The following is a 19,681-nucleotide window of genomic DNA, read 5'->3' as shown; positions in this document are numbered from 1 at the left end:
ATATCTATACAATATAAATAGTTAATCCTTTGTGGAAATGCCATGCAAAATCTGATGAATAAAACAACACTTTTTTCATACCAGAAATGACGACGCAGTTTCTCTTGTTTTTGTGATGAGAATGTAACATTTATTCTCAAATTTTAGACTGTTTTGGCAAAGAAAAATAAACCGTGTAGAGACTGTATAAATCAAGAAAACTGTCTCTTAACCAACTGGAAAATAATTAAACATATAAACAGAAACACACAATAATTCAGTCAGTCTGTACTACAGAGTCACATCGTCACACAGAGGAGATTGGGATGTGATGTTTCAGTCAGGAGGAGATTTAAAGGGAACAGCATTACACTTTGAAAACACAAAGCACTTGTGAACACAAACCGTGAAACCTAACAAAGTGTAACTGAGCGGAAAACAGTCATGTTCACGTTCAGTTGCCGCTGGCAGCAGGAGTGTGGGTTTTGTTCTGAGTCCAGCGTTAGGATTGTTCACACGGGGTGACAGGAACACACAACACCTGACTGACACCACAGCAGAGTTACAGGTCACATAAAACATGGTTTCCTGTTTCCACTAAATAACAAAAGTGCAATAATCATCATAGTAATAATCATGACAACAACTATGAGCCAGGAGCTACATTTTCATTGAACAAGTCAGTTGTAGTCGCTCTTAAATCTTCACGCCCACTGTCTTACAGAAACTTTGCATATAAAATCAATGATTAACTGCAACTGTAAAGAAGAAACTAATCACTGCAGCTTCTAAAATTAAAACGTATATTGTTAGTTCTTTCATGTCATAGTAAGGCGACATTTTTTCTCAATGTTTCCTCACAGTAACGACTAAATTCATCTTTAATACAAAAAAAGCAAAAACACCATCTCACTTTCTGCACCGATTCAGCACCATAACTTATCAGACATCCTTCATATTTGCAGGTAAAAATCAGAGACAGACGTGTAGAGTGAGCACAAAGTTGCTTTAAACTGTCTTCTTCTCTTTTACTATAAACGTTTACCCAGTTCTCAGTCAACTCTGAAACACTTGCACACATGCAGCTCTGATGTTCACCACCTTCACACACCAGGTGGGATTTTTTTTCTTCTGATCCCAACCAAACAAAATGTGTTGCTACAGTAGCAGATAAAAAATCATTTATACATTTAAACAGCTTAAAAAAAAAAAAAAACACGTCAGAAATTAGTGGAACGTTTCATTGAGCAGGATCCTGCCAAATTTCCTGAGTCAAACTTTTTTTTAAATAATTGGTTTCATTTTTTTTTTGTTCTGTTGGTTTGATTTGTATTAAACCGCTTTTGAGGATTTGGTTAGATTTACTCTCTCCACCCTGCTTAGTGAAATGCCCCTTTACGAAAATGAATGAAAAGATGTTAAGACTAATCAGGACTGAAGCAGAGAATCTGAAACCTCAACACGTCAGGTTGGATGATCGAGCTGATGGAGCCTCTGCGATGGGAGGGGTGGGGATAAAGTGCATTTACAGAAGGGTGTGGGGGGGGTCAATTTAAACCAAGATCACCATCATCTTCACCTTTAGCTTCACTAGTCACCCTCTGTCTATTCTAGACTCAGGGGCAGTTTCATGTTTTATTTCAGTCACCGTGCTGCAGATCAGTGTAACACTTAACAGAGTGAAAGATGAGAGCGATCAGCCAAGCAATATATGCATAAGAGCAGTGCAGATGGGACATTAATGGTTTTTTTTATATATATATATCCATAATTGTTTCAGTGGTGACCATGGTGTACAGTTCAATGGTTGTCTGAATGCTGGAGCTGCTATTAAAAGGTCCCATGAAATAGTTCTCAGCTAACCAAGCTAAGGAAGAGGAGGAAAAGTTCATCATCACCAGCATTAAAGTAAGACACATTTTTAGTCTTCATCAGTCGACAAACAACAACAACAAAAAACATACAATATTCACGATGTTGCCCAAATATAAACCGATTGTGCTAGCAACAGTTATCATTAGAGAACATGCTAACATTGACTGACTGTGAAAACAAGACGTACTGTAATTGCAGGATCTATACTTGGAGGGGTGGCTGAAGAAACATACTAACATCTGGAAGCTACTGAATGACTGAGAAGAAATGAGTGAAATGCACTGTGACAAATTTAAGGTCAAACAACAGATAGTGTGACTGCGCACACACATACATGGTGAGGTTTTCATTTCATGGGACCTTTGGCGTGCGGGCGACGTGGTGCAGCCTCCACCGATGAGGCGCGTCCTCTCAGAAGCCGGACGGCGTCAGGATGTTCATGTCTCGGGGTTTGAGCTTGTGTGGCCGCGCCCCCTGCCGACGGCCCTCCACTGTGGGGATCTCCATCTTGGGGGGGCCCACCTTCTGGGTGGCCGCGCTGTCGGTCAGCCGGGTGGCCTGCGATTTCATCACCTCCATGGGGGTCGGCTTCTGCGCACCACGGTACGCCTGCAACGCAAAGCCTGCTGGGAAAAGAGGGAAAACATTTCTTGTATTTTGACAAGGCAACTGCACAGGTCTACTCCTTAAAAAACAACAAATATTGTGCTTGTATTTATTATGTGGTTTGTCATTATTCCTTTGCAAAGTTTAATAATTTTTTTTTTTATTCAAATAGTATGAGGCACTTTGTAACTCTGGCTTTAAAAAAATGCTAGATTAATTACGTTAAGTAAATTAATTAAGTTTTATTATTTTTGATATGACAATAAACTGTGACATTTCTTTAAACCTATTTTTAATGCATTTTAAGGTTACCTCAGCAAAAGCAATATTAATTATGCAAACTAAAAATCTATTTTCCCGTTGTAATACAGACACAAGCAGTTATTTCTACTGATAATCAACTCAGTCTCTCTGTAACTTTGTTGTAGCCTCTAATATCCTCCTCAAACTATATTTTCTTGAAATACCTACCAAATGTCATCCTGGAAAAAAGATTTTGATAGTTTCCAAACAGACTGAACCGTGCCACATGTGAAAGTCTAAACGTTGTTCCTCAGCAGCCGTTAATGATCTGAGGTCTGATCCGGCTTTTATGTCACGGGGAAACAGAGGAACTCTTCTCCTCTTATGGTAAAAGTCAATGAGTGAACGGACTCACTGGACCGTCCGCTCCAGATGTTGATGAAGTCAGTATTTACTGTCAGTCTGAAGGTCAATTGTTGAACGCAATGAGCAAAAATTAAAAAAAAAAAAAAATGCTGGAGTCACCTTTCACTCAGTTTCTGGTTACGCTCATGAAAATTTTTGCAACTGTTTATTTGAGCTTTTACTGTTTGGTTTATTTGTTCAAAATAAAAAGTGATGTCATAGGAGTTCTGACAAACAAGGTCCTTAAACTTAAAAACTTGAATGTTCAGTGGTTTCTTTTTGTCAGGGTTTAGTGTCTCACTGTAAGAAGATGCTGTTCACCTGCTGATGTAGAGTCTGATCCCAGGTCAGAGGAAGACTTGTGGACGAGTGGCCTCGGCGAGAAGATGCCCCACTTTTCAACGGCATTTCCTGCTCCTCCTGTCATGTCTCCTCCACCCATGTCCACGCTGCTGTTGGAGGAGCTGAGGCTGACCTCTGAACTGGTACTACTGAACCAGCTCCTGCACAAACGCACACACGCACAGTGTGTTAACGTGACTCAGTTGTTGACTTTTAGTGTTTATCCCTCTCTTTGGGGTCAGAATGGACAGACTCAAACAGGATTGGACAGGGCAGTGTGTGTGAAAGTACCTGCGTTGTTGTTTTGGGGAGCTGTGTGGTGTTGTGGATGGAGTGGACTGGGCGGAGGAGTTCTGCCGCTCCTCTCTGGCCTCCATGCTCTGGATCTGGAGTTTCTAAGGAGCAACAGCAACAAAAACAGGCTTCAGTCTCAGTGTTTCAAAGGAGAGTAGAAGTAGAGTAGTAGAAATAAACTGCACCACACCTTTGAATATTTCCTCTCCAGTTCTCCTTCCCAGCATCTTTTTTTCTCTTTTCTCTGATCTTCATTTATTTACATGGTGCTTTTGAATAATAATAAGTCATTTTACCATGTTTAAATCTCTTACAACTAAAGGGCAACTTCATATGAACCAGTCCCAGGTGGCTGTGGGGACTCTAAAGGGTCCCTTACTGGCTCAATCAACTTCTATTGAATGGATTATTTTAGATAGATAGATAGATTAGTTTATTTGTCCTTTCAAGGAAAATTGTTTTCACCATTTCGTACAAAGCGGCCTCGAGAAGTGCAACTTACATTCATTTACATACATTCCCACATTTCATACACCACAATTACATTGAGACATAAGAACATAAAGCATGGGAGGTGTCGTCGCAGCAGAGTATGTGCCGCCATTGTCCTTTATATTCCCACTTATTTTCTATTTATTCCTTTAAAGTCCCACTCCCGCGACCCTTTTCGGCCATTTTAAAACCAGCTCATTAGCCATGCACATTAGCAATGCACCTCTGGGGGGTGGGCGGAGACTGCGCTGCTCTGCACCCGCCCAGCCACCTCCTCGCACCCCACCCCCCCGCTTGCTGACAGCTGGACATTGTACAATTACAGATTTAGCGCGTTTAACATAAAACTCCACACTGGGATTCGATCCCAGACTGGTGCATAGTCCTTGCTCACAGTGCAAGCTGCTCTACCAGGTGAGCTATACCTATTATACCTTGACAGCTACACCGAGCTGTGAAGGCTTTCACCTCTGAGCCAGATGCAGAGCGGGGCAGGAGCTTGTAGCACTAGTGCCCTCCCCTGGAGCTGTGACACCCTCAACTCCAGTCTTCCTGAAACTGCCAGTTTGAGTCTGCCATTGGTTCACAGCAGTTTGAAGGCAGAAAAACTCTGAAATGCAATTTTGCACTTCCTTCTCTGCTGATAAGTGCTCTAACACAAGAAAAATGCCACAGGAACATGTGAAAAGCTCAAAAAACACGATTTTCACGGGAGTGGGTCTTTAACCATTAATTTGTTCATCTTATTATTCTACTCCCCCTCAACCTCCCTCTCACTCTTCCCCTTCTTTAAAGAGGAACTATGCGAGATTGTTACCTTAACCTAATTTTTTTTTTACCTTAATTAAAAAGCTTCAGAGTTAACTGTGATGGTTAAATAAATGACTTATAACTTGTTACAAGGAGAACGAAGGCTCTCTGCTTCCACGTAGCATCTCTTGGCTGAAACCCAACTTTGCAGGATCAGGGCTGCCTACCCGGTGATCCAGCTCTCGTTTCTGCAGCACCATCCATGACACAAACACGTCCCGTAACCCGTAATCTCTTGTTTATGACAGATAAGACCACACAAATGCACATTGTAACACATGTATGATGTATAACCGCTTTATCTTGGTCGGGAGGAGGGTTAGCAAAACAGTGGGAAAGCGACCAGACTTGCATAGTTCCCCTTTAACCTCTTCTTCCTCTTTTTCTTCCACACGAAAATACACATGTGCAGCTATTGTTTAGCCTGAATACTAATTGTGTGTTCTTTTCTCTTTTCCCAATGTTGTGGATGTTGTCTTGTTAGGGTCGGGTTGTCTAGTTTTGTATCTCCTTCAGTTTGTACTGCCCTACATTCATATGAAGCAATATGAAGCAAAGAAGCCATCAATATGATAAGATCATATTATTACAATTATATTCTATATCTTTAGAAAACATAGCGTTTTCTTAAAGGTCCCATGTTGTACAAAAACCGTAGAAACTGAGATGAGGTTATATTTCTATAGTCAGCCGATGGAAGATAAAACGATCGTCACCTTGGCAACGATCCAGGGTTGTAAAACCCTGCCTCTCAGTGATATAAACTGCTGTGCAGCATCTGATGACTCTTCAGGCTAATGGATCTTTTACCCAAATTGGACTTCCTGAATTTATTCCCTGTCCCACCAGAACATGAAGCAGCATGACGCCCCCACTGCAGCACATTCAACTGTTTTAACACAGTGGGCAATTTTTGACTACCCACCTCTTTTCTACCCACCTCCATTTCTCTTCTTAACAAATTGCACTCGCCTACTTAGTAGGGTAGTTACTTACTACTATTTTTTACTTATTTATTAACAGTGGTGCCTTACGTTTTATTATAGTACTGTTCTAATTCTCAGCTCTTACTCTTGTATTCTGTGTTGTTCTTGTATATTTTAGCAAGTATAGAGTTGCGCAATAGTTTATTTTGTCTACTGGTGCTGTCTGTTCTTCTTGTTCTCGCTGCTATTGTGTGTCATTGTACGTTTGGTGCTCTGTCGTTATCATGTGCTTGTACTGTGATGTTGTTGTCATGTGGCTGTTGCGTGCTACCATCAGGGATGCAAACGGGTCAGGACCAAAAAAGAGAGGAATTGTCTGGGGGGGGGGATGGGGTGCTCACCATTAACAAATAATTACATTACAATATCAATTCAATTTCAATATCAAAAGTCAATTTCAAGTGCAAGTGATTGCATATAGATAGACATAGTTTTCAGTAGGCCAACATTTCTATATTAAAAATGCTTAAAAAAAAATTGCTTTGCAATATTTCAATTTTGGAGATACTGAATTTTAGGTTTTCACTGAATGTTAGTCATAATTATAAACTGAATAAATAAAGACATGGATGTTTCATTCAGTGTGTGATGGACATATATATAACTTGTTAGTTTCACTTTTTGAATTGAACACATTCTACATCGCGGAGGCGGCGTCTTTCCACTTATTAGGGCTTCCTTCACCTCTGAAACGGGGCAGAGCTCCGTGGGAAACACCTGCCTGACACAGCAACGTATGTAGGGAACCGTGTCTGCGGCGCACAGCTCATTGCACGGGGGGGGGGGGGCAACGTCGCCGTCGCACCGAATGCACGCGGGTACGCGCCGCTTTGGGTAACGAGCGCGCATGTCGCGTCTACATTGGCGGTATTTGCATCCCTGTACCATGTGTTTCCTGTGTTGTGTTTGTTTGTATGGCGATACAGTCCACAGTCTGCACTTCTGCCCACAATGAATTTCCCTCTGGGACAATAAAGTATATCTTATCTTACCTACATAATACATAATCAGATGCATGTCAGTTACAGGGTGTCTGTGTGTGTGTGTGTGTGTCCTCGTGTTATCTCTACCTGGAGAGATTCAGGTATGCGGTGGTGGTGTCTCGTCTCCTCCGCGGTGAGGCCTTTGTGGGGGGTGTAGCTGTTGTCGGTAAGCCCCGCCCTCTGCTCAAAGTTGTACATACTATCCTGAGTCTGCTCTGAAAGGACAGAGAATAAATACATTTAGTTATCATGGTAACTTCCAGTTATTCTTTTACTTTACTTTGTCTTGCTTTACTTTATATGTCAGTGTGTAAACATCAATCAAGTTTTATTTTTAAAAAGAGACATGACATACTGGTGATGAGGGAGTTCATGATGATGGAAGAGGCCTTGGTTTTCACTACGCTTGGTGACCTGCAGGGGGCGTTGTCCGGCACGGTAGACTGACTCACTGCTCCACCCTCGTCCTCCTGGTTGAAATGACACACCATCATCATCCTCCTCCTCCTCCTCCTCCTCCTCCTCCTCCTCCTCCTCATCATGTGTGATAGTGAGAGCCGTGTCTAACCTCAGCCAGCTGCGAGAACTTCCTCTCCGGGATGATGGGCCGTCTCCACAGGTTGTTGATGCTGATGTCGTGGGGGGGCGTGGACATGGGGGCCTCCAGGTTGTCATCGTAGCTGAGGGCCCGTCGGGTCATCCCGATGGGAAGCTTCATCCCACCCATCCCAGAACCCTCGATGGCTGCAGTGACAAAACACAATCAAGACATCAACAGCTGTGGCACCATCACAGTGATGGGTCATGGAGGAGGACGATAATGACGACAGAGTGGACAAGAGATTTTTCACAGTTAAATATTTTCATGTCATGTCAAAATATAAGGCTGCCAATAGGTTATCTTTCCATTAATCAAATCAAATTTATTTATAAAGCACATTTTGAAAACAACCAAGGTTGATCAAAGTGCTGTACAAAGTAACCGTGGCTAACACGGCCAGAGAAGTTGAGATTAAAACAAGAGGATGGACATGCGGAGCTTACACCTGAGACCATTAGAGACACTTAAAGGCCTGGGAAAACATAAAAGTTTTTAAATTGGCCTTGAAGGTAGATACAGAGGAGGAACATCTGATTGAGTACGGTAAGCTGTTCCACAGCTTTGGGGCTGCTACAGCAAAGGCACGATCATCCGTTCCTCGTAGTCTAGACCGGGGAACAGTCAGGAGCAACTGGTCAGTCTGTATTGAGGAGCCAGGCCATATAGTGCTTGAAAAACAAATAAAAGAACCCTAAACTCAGTCCTGTACTTGACAGGGAGCCAATGAAGGGACGCTACTTTAGGTGTTGTTGCTCTCTCCTCCTAGTGCCGTTAACAATCTGGCAGCAGGATTCTGAACCAGCTGCAAGCGGGATAGGGATGTCTGGCTGATACCTAAATAGAGTGCAGTGCAATAATCCAACCAAAAGTGGATCAAGGCGTGAGTGACTGTTTTTAGGTCAGTGAAAGAAAGAACTGGTATAAAGACAAAAAACCAACAGTGACTTGATTCAGTATTGGATAAATATCCGTATCTAATTGATTTGTCCCATAAAGCTCGATTTTTAAAAATCAAACTATATGTTGAGTGTCAGACAAAATAGGGAACTGACCAATAGCCTACTGCGTCTGCTTTCATCTTCTAATGGGATCTGCTGAAAACACGTTCTCGTATACTGGTTATGTTAAAAAGTGTGTGTCCCCACAGCATTACAGATCACTGCAGAGATTTATTAGGTGCAAACTGCAGCTGCTCACTCTTGGACACCTGTCTCACCTGCTGGCAGGTTTGGTTTTCAACACACCCAACGGCTTTCATGATGAAGGGATACTCAGTGTGTATGTTGACAGAATGAATTCTGGTTATGGGTATTTTTTATGCCCATTAGGATACCTGAGCCTCAGAACATGCAGCATCAGTGGGTTTATAAATCCTCATTTGCCAGAGGCTCTGATTTCATGCAACACTGAGAAAACATATTTTTGTTCTTGTTCATCTCAGGCTGCAGCTAGAGATATAAATAGATGTTATTAAACAATGTGTTTTTCAGTGTGAATCAATGTGCGACTGGCGCTCTGCTCTCAAAGTGTGACTGTGTATGATTCCCCTAAGGTTTGCCTGGTGTCAGAGACAAAACAATCTGTGTAATCCGCCTGCTTCGTGTGATGCAACATGTCAGTCGGTATTTTCTGGTGGTTTAAAAACCAGAACATTATTTTCTGACTTCTACCCCCACAAAATAACCTGAAGGATTTAGTGAAACAACAGACAAAGGGTACAAAAACAAAACAAAATCTGTTTCTCAGAAAGTGAAGGAACAATGAGGCAGACAGTTATTTCAGTATTCAGACGTGTAGCCTCCGCTCTTTGCTCATTGTAGCCAAAGGAGCATCAGCGAGGTCCATTGCTGATGTTTTATGTGTTTCTAATTCATCCCAAACGTGTTTGACAGTGTTGATGTCAGAGCCCAGAGCAGGCCATTCAGCGTATTCCACACCAAACTGGGTCAGCCCTTTCTGTCTTTGTCCATAGAGGCATTGTTGAAACAGGAAGGGCTGTTTCCCAAAGTTAGAATATGGCTGTAAGGTGAAAAGCAGCCACAGACGAGAAGGTGAGACTCCAACAGTAGAAATAATTACCTGGTAAGTCGCCTGAGCCAGACATGATTTCAGTAGGACAGTAAACAAGATCAACCAGGACAGGACCTGGACAAAACAAGACAGAGAGCGGTTTTCATGTTATTACATCTGCATATCGAGGTCACTGATGGAAAACAACAGACTACTAGAAAATAAAAAAGTCTCAGATCAGTGATGAACAGACAAGGTTGAACAACAAACAGGCCCCTACCTTCCTGCAGTGTTGCTGCGGTGTGCTCAAGATGGAGTGGTGGCAACGGTTACATTGGTATGTCTGAGACGCACAAAAGCCTCTGGCAATGCATCATGGGTCAGCAGCAAGGCCAGAGAAGCAACTAGGGAGACACAAAGAGGTCAAAGGTCAAACGTGTGGCAATCTGCTGGTTTGGAAACGCCACGGAGGCACAAAAGAGAATTCTGAGAAAGACAGTCACAACTGCATCGAAGCTGAACTTCACAGCCTGGTCAGAGCCGTGAAGAAGGCAAACTACATCATCAATGACCAGAACTGCCCCCTTGCTTCCTCGTCTGAACCGCCGCCGTCCAAATATTCATATGTCCCACAAGCCATCAACTACTGAACAGCTGATGCACTTTTTTTATTTTTTATTGTGTGTACTACTCCAGCAGTAGTGCTCCTCCCTCTCCCCACCTCATTCAAGGTGTGAGGAGGAGACTCTATGGTGTTGCGTCTGTGTGTTTAATTTGGTGTCTATGAAATGTCCACGGTTATGCCGAAAACCAATTTCGCTATGGGGACAAATAAAGTTTTTCTTCTTCTTCTTCTTTTGACTCTTTAACCTATAACTTCTCACAAAAACATTTATATTTTATACAGATAATAATTGACAGTGTCAATATGTGTTTTACTGGAAACCCCCCGGCCCCCCTAACATATTCAAGACACCAAAAGTTGCATTATTCCCTCAAATTCAAATATTTCATGCACATTTATTTAAATTTCAACCTCACAGTTTGGGAATTTTTCCCACTTGACATGGTTGTTCTAAGCAGTGATTACAAATTAAACAATACGTTTCATATTCAGCATATGATGATGAACCTAGAAAGACACATAGCCTATATAACAACTGTGACAATTGTGGCAAAGGGGGCTTATCCTCTGTTATAACCAATGGGCGCATGCAGGATTATCACAGAGGATGACGGCAGACGGGCTGGATTACGTAACTCCAGGCGCTGCATCCCTGACAGAGACCACAGGTCCACTTCAAAATAAACGCTCAAAATTTGAATTGTGGGGTTTGGAATTAGCTATTAAATGATAATCATCACTAGAGGCTGAAAAGGACACGTTGCTCTTCGCTCAAATTTGTGTTTCAAAATACATGATTTTTGACAGCTTGGTATTGACGAACTAAACGAGCTGCTACCTCCGTCCAAAACGAAAACGTTGCTTTTCTAATGAATATCATTAGTGCACTGACCGCATCAAACTGATACAGATATGTGACAGACTTTGCCAACACTGTTAACGAGAGAGGCCACGGCCCCGTGAATCACCATAGTAGAATCTAGCATTTCATTCCACGGCTGGCAATAAAGGGCGATATCTTTGTGACTCGTATGATCCAACACATACCCATCAGAAGTGAACCAGCTATGCGCATTTATTTCTGAACAATCCCTACACGCCATCGTACAACCCTCATAGGCTGGTCAAGTGTTTCGTTTCCGACGACTAAAAAAGGAGACATGGATGGATTAAAACGCCAATTTTTCGTCCACTGAATGTTGCTTTGTACTATCCCGAATTACAGACTGGCGGCTAATCATTTGCGAAATGTATGAAATCGCATTTTATAATTTGCCAACGTCAACCAAGGGACCTGGAGTCGTTTAACCTCTCTAGTTTTGAGTGCAGTTTGGCAGCCGCCGGGTCGGAGGCAGAGATAACGGAGCTAGCGCCGCTGAAGGACAACGAGATGCCGACACAGCTGGAGGCTAAACGACGGTGTCAGCACTGAACCGATGCGTCCGCTTTATTTTTTCTTACCTGAGGTAATGGCGGCTTCAGAGCGACGTCTGAAATACAGGCGACCTCCTGATATCGACGGATCCGCGAAGAGAACAACGGAGTCGTTGGGTGGCTGCCATTATTGTGTCGGATAAATAAAAGACGTTTCCTGAATGAGGGCTACAATACGTCGCAGTTCTCGTTACATATCGCGAGAATAGATATTAAAACCCTCCACTGTTTGAGTTACCATGGTGACAAGAGCAGGCGTAATCAATATCTAGATTAGAATAGAAATAGAATAGAAATAGGCTACTTTATTAATAATCCTGGGAGGAGGGTCTGGCGAGCGAGACTATGTGGTAGGCTATACGAATTGTTTTTTATATTTTACTCACACAATAACAAATTAAATTAAAGTGAAAACATCTTTATTGTGAAAATAAGATGAAATAGGCTAATTAAAATTACATTATTCCACTTTTACAATTTGTAGGTCTATGTGCATATTCTCTTTTCAGTCTAATTATATTATTTGTATTATCATTAAATGATAAAAGTCTCCACGCAGGAGCTGTTCATACAGGAAGGGGCTGAAAACAACCAAATCAAACCACATTGGGTCCTTTAATGTGTGCAGCCACATGTTGAAAGGACTTTACCACTTTACTGTGGCAAAAGCAATAGTCTTCACTGCAGTCTAATTAGGCAGCAGCATGAGAGCCAGTGTAACCACCAAATGGTGCAAATAATCAGGAAGGCTGGTCCTGTGCTGGGGCCTCTGTGGCAACATGCAACCCTTGGCAATGAAGGGGATGAACATCATATCTCACATCCCTTCAGTAATAGATAAGACAGGAAATCATATAGCTGCCATCATTTTATGTGGGTAATGAGAATACAGGGGGGCCAAAAGCTCCAGGTTAATAGTATTTGATTCAGTTCCAGTAGCTATGTTAAATTATTTGCATCACTTACATACATTATTGTCCAACCCATTGCAGAGGAGCTTGACCATGGCCCTGTGTAGTTTTAGTTCATTGTGTGGATGACTTCACCAAATAAAGGAAATTGACTCAAACTAAATACTGACAAATTAAATAGTTCTGGTTGCACTTGACTTAATGGGCCTATAGGCTAGAGGGCTGTAAGGAGGCTAGAATCCCTTAACAGGTGAATGTGGCATACAGATGTATTATGTATAATTGTAATGTATTTAATCTTTTTTTTAAATTGTCCATCATGAGTCATATTTCAGATTAACCTCTTGTTCATGTACTCTCTGCATGTATTGTGCAATACAGTAGCCTTTTCATAACCAAAACACATAAGCCTTTCTTTTTCCTTATAGCCTATTTATGTAATCAGTTAATCATTGTCAGTGATCTAGTATAGCATTCAGTTTAGTTTCTGTAATTTATTTTGCTTAATCGCGGGTAAATATTTGGGCAATTATTGTCTATTCCTTTTGGTACCCTCAGACTGTAACAAATAGGGTACGCCGCGGCTGAACCATGCAACAGGTCCCTTTATTTCTGTGATTGGATGTTTGTCTCCATCTAGTGGCTGACTTACGTTACTTACATACTCGGCCCTCCTGCAGGTGACATCCTTACGTAACTTTGGAATAAATCCGAGAAAAAAGAAATTTCGGCCAGGGCAGGGAGAATAACTCATTAGTGTTTTATCATTATTAATAAAGGATTAGGGCTCCATTTGAACAATTAATTTGGAAGGAAAGCACAACACCCGTAGGGACACACAAACACACAAACATGTGGTAGGGAGTCGGGCTAAATTATACCCTAGCCTACCTATCTGACAAGTCGAAAAGTGTGAGCTCATTTTCACGGCGGTGTCAGGTTGAACTTTGTGCAGCAGGTTTTGAGCTTCATTGTCTCTGGGCCCTCCCACCTCCCGGTGCATGGACAGGCGACGCGGAGCGCCTCCCTCGCCAGTCTGCTGTCGGCTCTCCTCTCCGTGGCAGGACTCCTCTAACCGGACTTTCTTCTCCAGTTCCCACAGCACAGGAGGAAGTTGCTCCGAGGCGGCTGACGCACATGCCTGGCCGCCGCTGAATCAACCGACACCGGGAGAACAAACGTGTGGAGCCCGCGGTGCTTTGAGAAGCAGCCAACTTTCTTCTCCCTCCTCTCTTGTTGTTGTAACTTAGTAGGTGTGCTTTCTCCTTGTTCGTGGGGGGTCTGTCCCGATCCAGTCGATCAAGATGTCAGTGCATACGACTCAGAAGACGACGAAGACCTACCGCACGGTGAACATGACGTCTCCGGAGACGGTGACCACCAGCAGGGTGATCTCACCGGTGTCCACGATGCCGATCGTCCAGAACGGCGGCTACGAGACGGTGCGCTACCTGATGCCGATGCAGCAGCCCATGCAGCAGCAGCATTCATACGTCCTGATGCAGCACCAGCCCATGGTCCAGCCCATGGTTCAGCCCATGATGCAGTGTGTGTCCCCGGTGTACGTGCAGAGCCTGCCCCGTCTGAGCGTCAGCAGCCAGGACGACGTCCTGTACCAGCAGCGCACAATGGAGGTGAGTTTAGTTTCGTATCTACTAGGAACAATGAAGGATTAGGCTACTACCTACTTATCCACCTGTGTCCCTAGTCTGGACTCACAGACAACACAATTGATTAAATCATATCGGCTATAAGCTAAAATTTGTTTAAATATGACTAAAATCGTGCTTTAAACAACTATTCAAAGCAAAGCTGGAACAAAAAAGAGATTATTTGTTTCATACAAGACTGTACAGTTTTAAATCTACTGTCAGTGACACTGAAAGATAGCCTAACAGCTGCAGCTCAAATGGTTTGCATATAATTCAGTTTTCACTGTGCATACCATCAATAAACTGCAGCCTATTTAAACTACCTTTTTATCACCACAAACTAATAAGGATTGTTTAAATGTAGCTTACATATTTCCTTCACCTGGAAAGATTTTCAAAAATAGAACAAAAATGTAAAAATTATGCAAATTATTGTTTTCTATGTTTCTGTTGCAGTATTAATGAAAGTCCATGTGTGTAGGCTAACTGTTTCCTTTTCCTTTTGTGGTTTTGGTGTAAAGGTGTAATTATTCTGTAGCTTGGTGTTCATCATATGGGTGTAAACTGTAGCTTGTTTAATGGACAGAGTTTGCTGAGGTGTTGTCTGGTCTGTGTGTCATCCTCCTCTTCGACCTACTGGAGGACCAGTCCAGACTTGATGGCTGTTCCTTGGATTGTCTTGACTCACTGATTCCTGTTAGTTTCTCATTCCGTCTCTGGAGGTTTTGTTTTGAGATCATGCGTCAGTTTATCATCGCACCCACCTGTCAAACGCCCTCAGATAATTCATTAGTCTGTCACTCTCTCAGCCGTCCAGGGGTCAGGGCTGTGTTGGGCTGCAGGGTGAGGACGGAGTGTGAATCACATTAGCAGTGAGAGCGTGTTTGCCCCATGTAGCACTGACTTATCATTTCTGGCAGTGAGCTTTGGATTTTCACAGCCTGTGATCAGAGATAAACAGGTTCATATGATGGACACGCAGCTCACCTGACAGAGAAAAGCAATTTGTAGATTATAAAATAGAAACTTTAACTTTTCCTCTGTTAAGTATGAAGCATGAATTAATCTGAAATCTGTGTCATATTTCAGTAAAGCAAAATTTAGCCTTGTCTTTTCTGCAGTTCTGTTTTTTTTTTTCTTAAGAATCACATGTGTATTAATCACATTAAAATCCTTGTATTGTAAGATCTGATCTGGCTACACCTGAGTATTAGGTCATAGAGTCAAGAACATAGTTTTCATTGATTAAACTGGGTGTAGTCCAGATTCTTAGTCTAATCATGTATTGGAGGATTACTTACAACAGAGACATCCTTCCCTCCAATAAATTTCCCATTTCTGTTTTTGGCACATGGAATTTTCTGTGTACTCTTAATTAATCAATCAGTTGGCACTCAATTTGACAGTTAAATAACTGTTATAGTAATTTTCTGTTTCTCATATTTCAGGGTGTGAAGCTTCTCTTTGAGTAGATGACAGTAGACTGAAAACCTATTTTAACCTAGTTTATAATGTACATTTTCACTGTCTTTTACTGACAACCTGATCAATAGAGAAAACAAAAGACAGGAAAATAATAAAATAATAATAAGTTGTAGTCCTTATGTTTCCTGTCAGTTGTAACTGTTGTTAGTAAAAGGCTGAAAATAAATCAACACATTACAACAACGTTACAAGTGCATTAAAAAAAACAGTACAGAGTAATAATTTCAAGAGAGACAATTTCTGATTTCAATCACAGTGCTGATAATTATAGACTTATAATTTCCAGGTGAAGTTTTGGCATGGCTCTGTTTGAGCACAAATCAACCAATCATTCAACTGCAACTTTTGGCTTGTTTTGCTCAACTTCAAACCTTAACCCATGATATAATAAAATGATTTATTTTGTTAGAGCAAGTGTTCTGCTGAAGTGTTAATAAACCCCTGTCACTGCAGAACTCTCCCCACACCTCTGATTTGTCTCATTCGTCCTCTCCATTGATCACTGATCAGTGATTAGCCTTTAGGGCACCACTCTGGCCCTTCACCAGCTTCACTCTCGCTTCACCAAATTCTTTCCTGTGCTGATAATCACTTCCTGAATACCTCGGCCTTCGCCCTGGGATGGTTTACACAAGGCCTCTGTTGCAGGCTGAAAACATTTGAATAATATCCTCACTCCCACGTTTTCCGCATCTGTTTCCTGTAGTTTAGTTTTTACGGAACAAAAAACCTCATGAGGTGCAGCAGTGGATCGTCAGCACCTTGCTCAGTTCCTTGGGTTTAGCTGATGATTTACCAATTCAAGTCAATTCCGCTGTTTGAGTCACTGCACCCAGAGATAAATGCTCATGAGGTTTTTGATAGAGAAGCGACGCCACACCCGCTCTGACTTTGTTGCAGCGGCACACCCAGATATTTGAAGACAAACACATTCCTCCACCTGGATGCATCATTTCTGCTGAATTACAACACAAGGGTTCCTGCTCAACTCTTCATTTTACTTTTCCATGCAAAGAGATTGAGCTTCAGTTGAGTTTTAATTACTAGTGTAATTTAATGGTGTAGAAATTATCTATTACTTAAATTAAATTAAGATTACATTTTTTGTCTTTGTATAACTGTGATCTGTCATTTGGGGTTTAACTTTTTGGTCTGACAAAAGAAAATTAAGGATTTCACTGTGGATTATCTATTGATCAATTTAATTGATCAATATTATCTCATGAAAAGTAATAAATACAAACAGTAAAAAAGAGAGAGGACTGGTGCTCTGTACTTTTACTACATTGAAAACCACACTGTTGATTTTAGAGGCAAATCTTCTGGAAAGTCTTTTGATTGGCTCCATACACCTGTGATCTTCCCTCATTTTTTATAGCTGCTGGCTGAGATTCAATTTTCTATTTTTCTAATACCTCCAGAGTGACATCAGGGGAGAGGGCAAGTAACAACATCATCCCCAAACAGTCATTAGGTAGTTCTACTCTGTGTTGTACGAAATCCAAGATTAAAGGTACAAACAGCACATTTTTAAAGAGTCAGGTCACTCAACTTTATGTTGTTTCCTGTGTACAGTTTGGTTTCCAATAAAAACAGCTGAGACTGACGCCTGTTGAGATTCTTAGATATTTTAAATGCTTAGGCTCAGCTCTGTTACACTTTGAACTGATTGGTGTCACAGTTTAATGCAACTGTCATATCACAATCTGTTTCAGTTACAGTACAAAACCTAATTGACAAATTAGTTCAAGTTAAACTTGCCACAACATATAGTGACACAATGTGCTGTGTATTGGGAGTTGTTTATCTGGTGGCGTTGTGTTCTAGTGATATGTTATTATGAGCAAAACCTGGGAATGAAAAATTGAGTGGGGTTCATGATGATTGAGTTGATGACAGGTGGCGGCGTTGGAGGACTTGTTGTGCTGCCAGAGATCAATTACAGAACATTAGATAGCGTCGGGAGGAACCATCATGTCAACCATCAAGTCCAAGTCAACTCTTGGAAGTCTCAGCTCATTTCAAATAATCCAATAGTCAAATAAGTCTCAAGTTACCTAAACACATCCAAGTCAACACTTGGATCTATCACGAAGTCAAGTCTCAATGAATAGGCCAATTACGTCAAGTCTCCATGTCAACCGAAATAACTCCTAAGTTTAAGAAGCTTCAAGTCTCGCAAGAGAGGTCAAAACTTGGTTCTAGAGTCAAATTACACTTTTTAAAACCATTTTCTCTTCTTTGGCGGCAAAGTGCATGATGGGCCAACAGTATAGTTGTTTTTTGTTTTTTTTGTTGTTATTGTTTTTTTTTTTACTAGGAAACAAACTAATTGTATCTGGGCAAGTCAACAGCAGTTATTTTAATGTAGCTTTAAACCATATTTGTCAGACAATCATAACTAACTCTCTTCTTTGTCTCTTATTTCAGAGCATAAGCGGGAAGTCGTCAGTGTTCAGCCATTCATCCAAGAGCCCAGAGCCTGAGGAGGAGGCAAGGACACACACACAAACGCACACACACAAGCCTCAGTTAAACAGAAGTCTGGCAACTGCATAAATATGTTAGCCTCGTAAACCCGCCTCTCCCGGAACTGCATTTCATTTCATTCTGAGGGAGAGTCTGGCCTCATCCCCGCTCCAAGCGTCTGGGGTGGGCGGGAGCTGGGCGGGAGTAGTAGCGTTGACAGACAACCCCATTCAGCCAATCAGCAAGTTGGTGTAGTGACGGGGCTTTGCACCAGTCGGTCCCTGATTGGCCAACGTGCTGTGTCAATCACAGCGGCAACGCTGATTGGCTCGGCCTTCTGAGGGTTTCAGTCCAAACGCTTAGAATGGGGATGAGGCCAGACTCTCCCTCAGAATGAAATGAAATGCAGTTCCGGGAGAGGCGGGTTTACGAGGCTATAAATATGTGTCCTTTGCTTAGTCTGTGCCTATTTTGCTTTTCCTTTTTGTTATTAAAATGCAAATACTAAACGATACTCACATGTAGAAATAAATAGATTTTAACAAAGTCGAGGCTTTGCAAACGTCCATTGTCAACATTGTGACAGTGAAAGCTCCACTGACAGACAGAAGTCGGTGGCTTTCTACTTCTCCAAGGCAAATAAGTCTGTAACTTGTCTTAACAAGTTAAAGATATTCACTCTGTACATGGAGAGAAAAGTAGTGCAGCATCTGCTCTGCTGTCCTGTGTTGAATGTGGAAGCTTCCTAGAACAACAAATATTGACAGAAACCTGAGGTAAAGATCTGATTAAAGAAGTAGAGCTATGGATCTGACCAGACATGCAGCTATCACTTGCCAAGTTTTCAATATTTGGTGCCACACATATTTTGGATGGTACTTAGCCACAGCATCAAATACTTTTTGGGATATTTCGATCATCATACCATCATCCTCATCTCTCTGATCTACAGCCATTGAAATGCTGTTGAAACAGTTGCAGGGGTGGAATTTTTTAAAAATGTTTTTGAAAACGGGGTTTCCTTTTTAAATTTAACAAAATGCGCTAAGTTTTCAACATTAGGTAAAGCATGCACATTTTGGTTGGTACCAAATGCTTAAGTGTAACTGAGCTGTGTGGGTGTTTTTTTGGCCTAAAAAAGTTTAGAAGTTTAGAAGCAGCTCTAATATTTTTGATCGCTTTGATGATAACTGGATGTCTGGCTCTGCAAATCAACACCAGCATGCTCACTGTGATTCCTGTACAAGCCTGAGTAGTGTTCAGGCCTCTGATCTCTCTGTGCCTGTATTCTGCATTTCTGGTAAAATCAAAGCATGCAAAGGTGTTTGAACACCCTCCAAATGATTCACTGCAGTGGTGGAGATCTTGTAAAACATGGAGTGTGGAAAGAAAGAAAGAGAAATGCTGTTGGTTCTGTGCAGACACACCCATCGGCATGAAACCTGGACATGGGAACAGAGACACAATGAGCGTCCTCGG

At 41.8% G+C, this 19,681-nt stretch overlaps 2 protein-coding genes across 3 annotated transcripts in view; one reads left to right on the top strand and one right to left on the bottom strand.

The window, feature by feature from the left end:
• Window positions 1-98: 98 nt before the first annotated feature.
• Window positions 99-11,843, bottom strand: LOC146974729 (putative monooxygenase p33MONOX). 2 transcript variants are annotated; one of them, XM_085798336.1, is made up of 9 exons: window positions 11,713-11,843; window positions 9,907-10,030; window positions 9,696-9,761; window positions 7,584-7,759; window positions 7,371-7,485; window positions 7,103-7,230; window positions 3,742-3,845; window positions 3,430-3,611; window positions 99-2,480 (listed from the first exon to the last, which is right to left on the bottom strand). In XM_085798336.1, exons 3-9 carry the CDS (start codon window positions 9,718-9,720, stop codon window positions 2,266-2,268), a joined length of 945 nt encoding a protein of 314 aa, XP_085654462.1. In that variant the 5' UTR covers window positions 9,721-9,761; window positions 9,907-10,030; window positions 11,713-11,843; the 3' UTR covers window positions 99-2,265. The 2 variants fall into 2 exon arrangements, with proteins under 2 accessions (XP_085654462.1, XP_085654463.1); XM_085798337.1 differs by having other exon boundaries at window positions 99-2,477.
• A 1,784-nt stretch (window positions 11,844-13,627) lies between these two features.
• pof1b (POF1B actin binding protein) overlaps window positions 13,628-19,681 on the top strand; it is a 31,651-nt gene continuing 25,597 nt past the window's right edge. The window contains exons 1-2 of the mRNA XM_085798335.1: window positions 13,628-14,230; window positions 18,164-18,226. Coding sequence (XP_085654461.1) covers window positions 13,901-14,230; window positions 18,164-18,226 — 393 coding nt within the window. The 5' untranslated portion in view covers window positions 13,628-13,900. The remainder of the gene's footprint in view (window positions 14,231-18,163; window positions 18,227-19,681) is intronic.

The sequence above is a fragment of the Trachurus japonicus genome, chromosome 14 (assembly GCF_045865225.1).
Source record: "Trachurus japonicus isolate A0001 chromosome 14, Traja_1.0".
Lineage (NCBI taxonomy): Eukaryota > Metazoa > Chordata > Actinopteri > Carangiformes > Carangidae > Trachurus > Trachurus japonicus.
This window is presented reverse-complemented; position numbering and strand designations above follow the sequence as displayed.

Excerpts from the sequence above, each read along its gene's own strand:
- LOC146974729 (XM_085798336.1), bottom strand. The coding sequence starts at position 9,720 with ATGTCTGGCTCAGGCGACTTACCAG. Across the intron at positions 7,231-7,370 it reads CATGAACTCCCTCATCACCA|AGCAGACTCAGGATAGTATG; the intron begins GTATGTCATGTC and ends CTGTCCTTTCAG. Across the intron at positions 2,481-3,429 it reads ATCAGACTCTACATCAGCAG|CAGGCTTTGCGTTGCAGGCG; the intron begins GTGAACAGCATC and ends CTCTTTTCCCAG.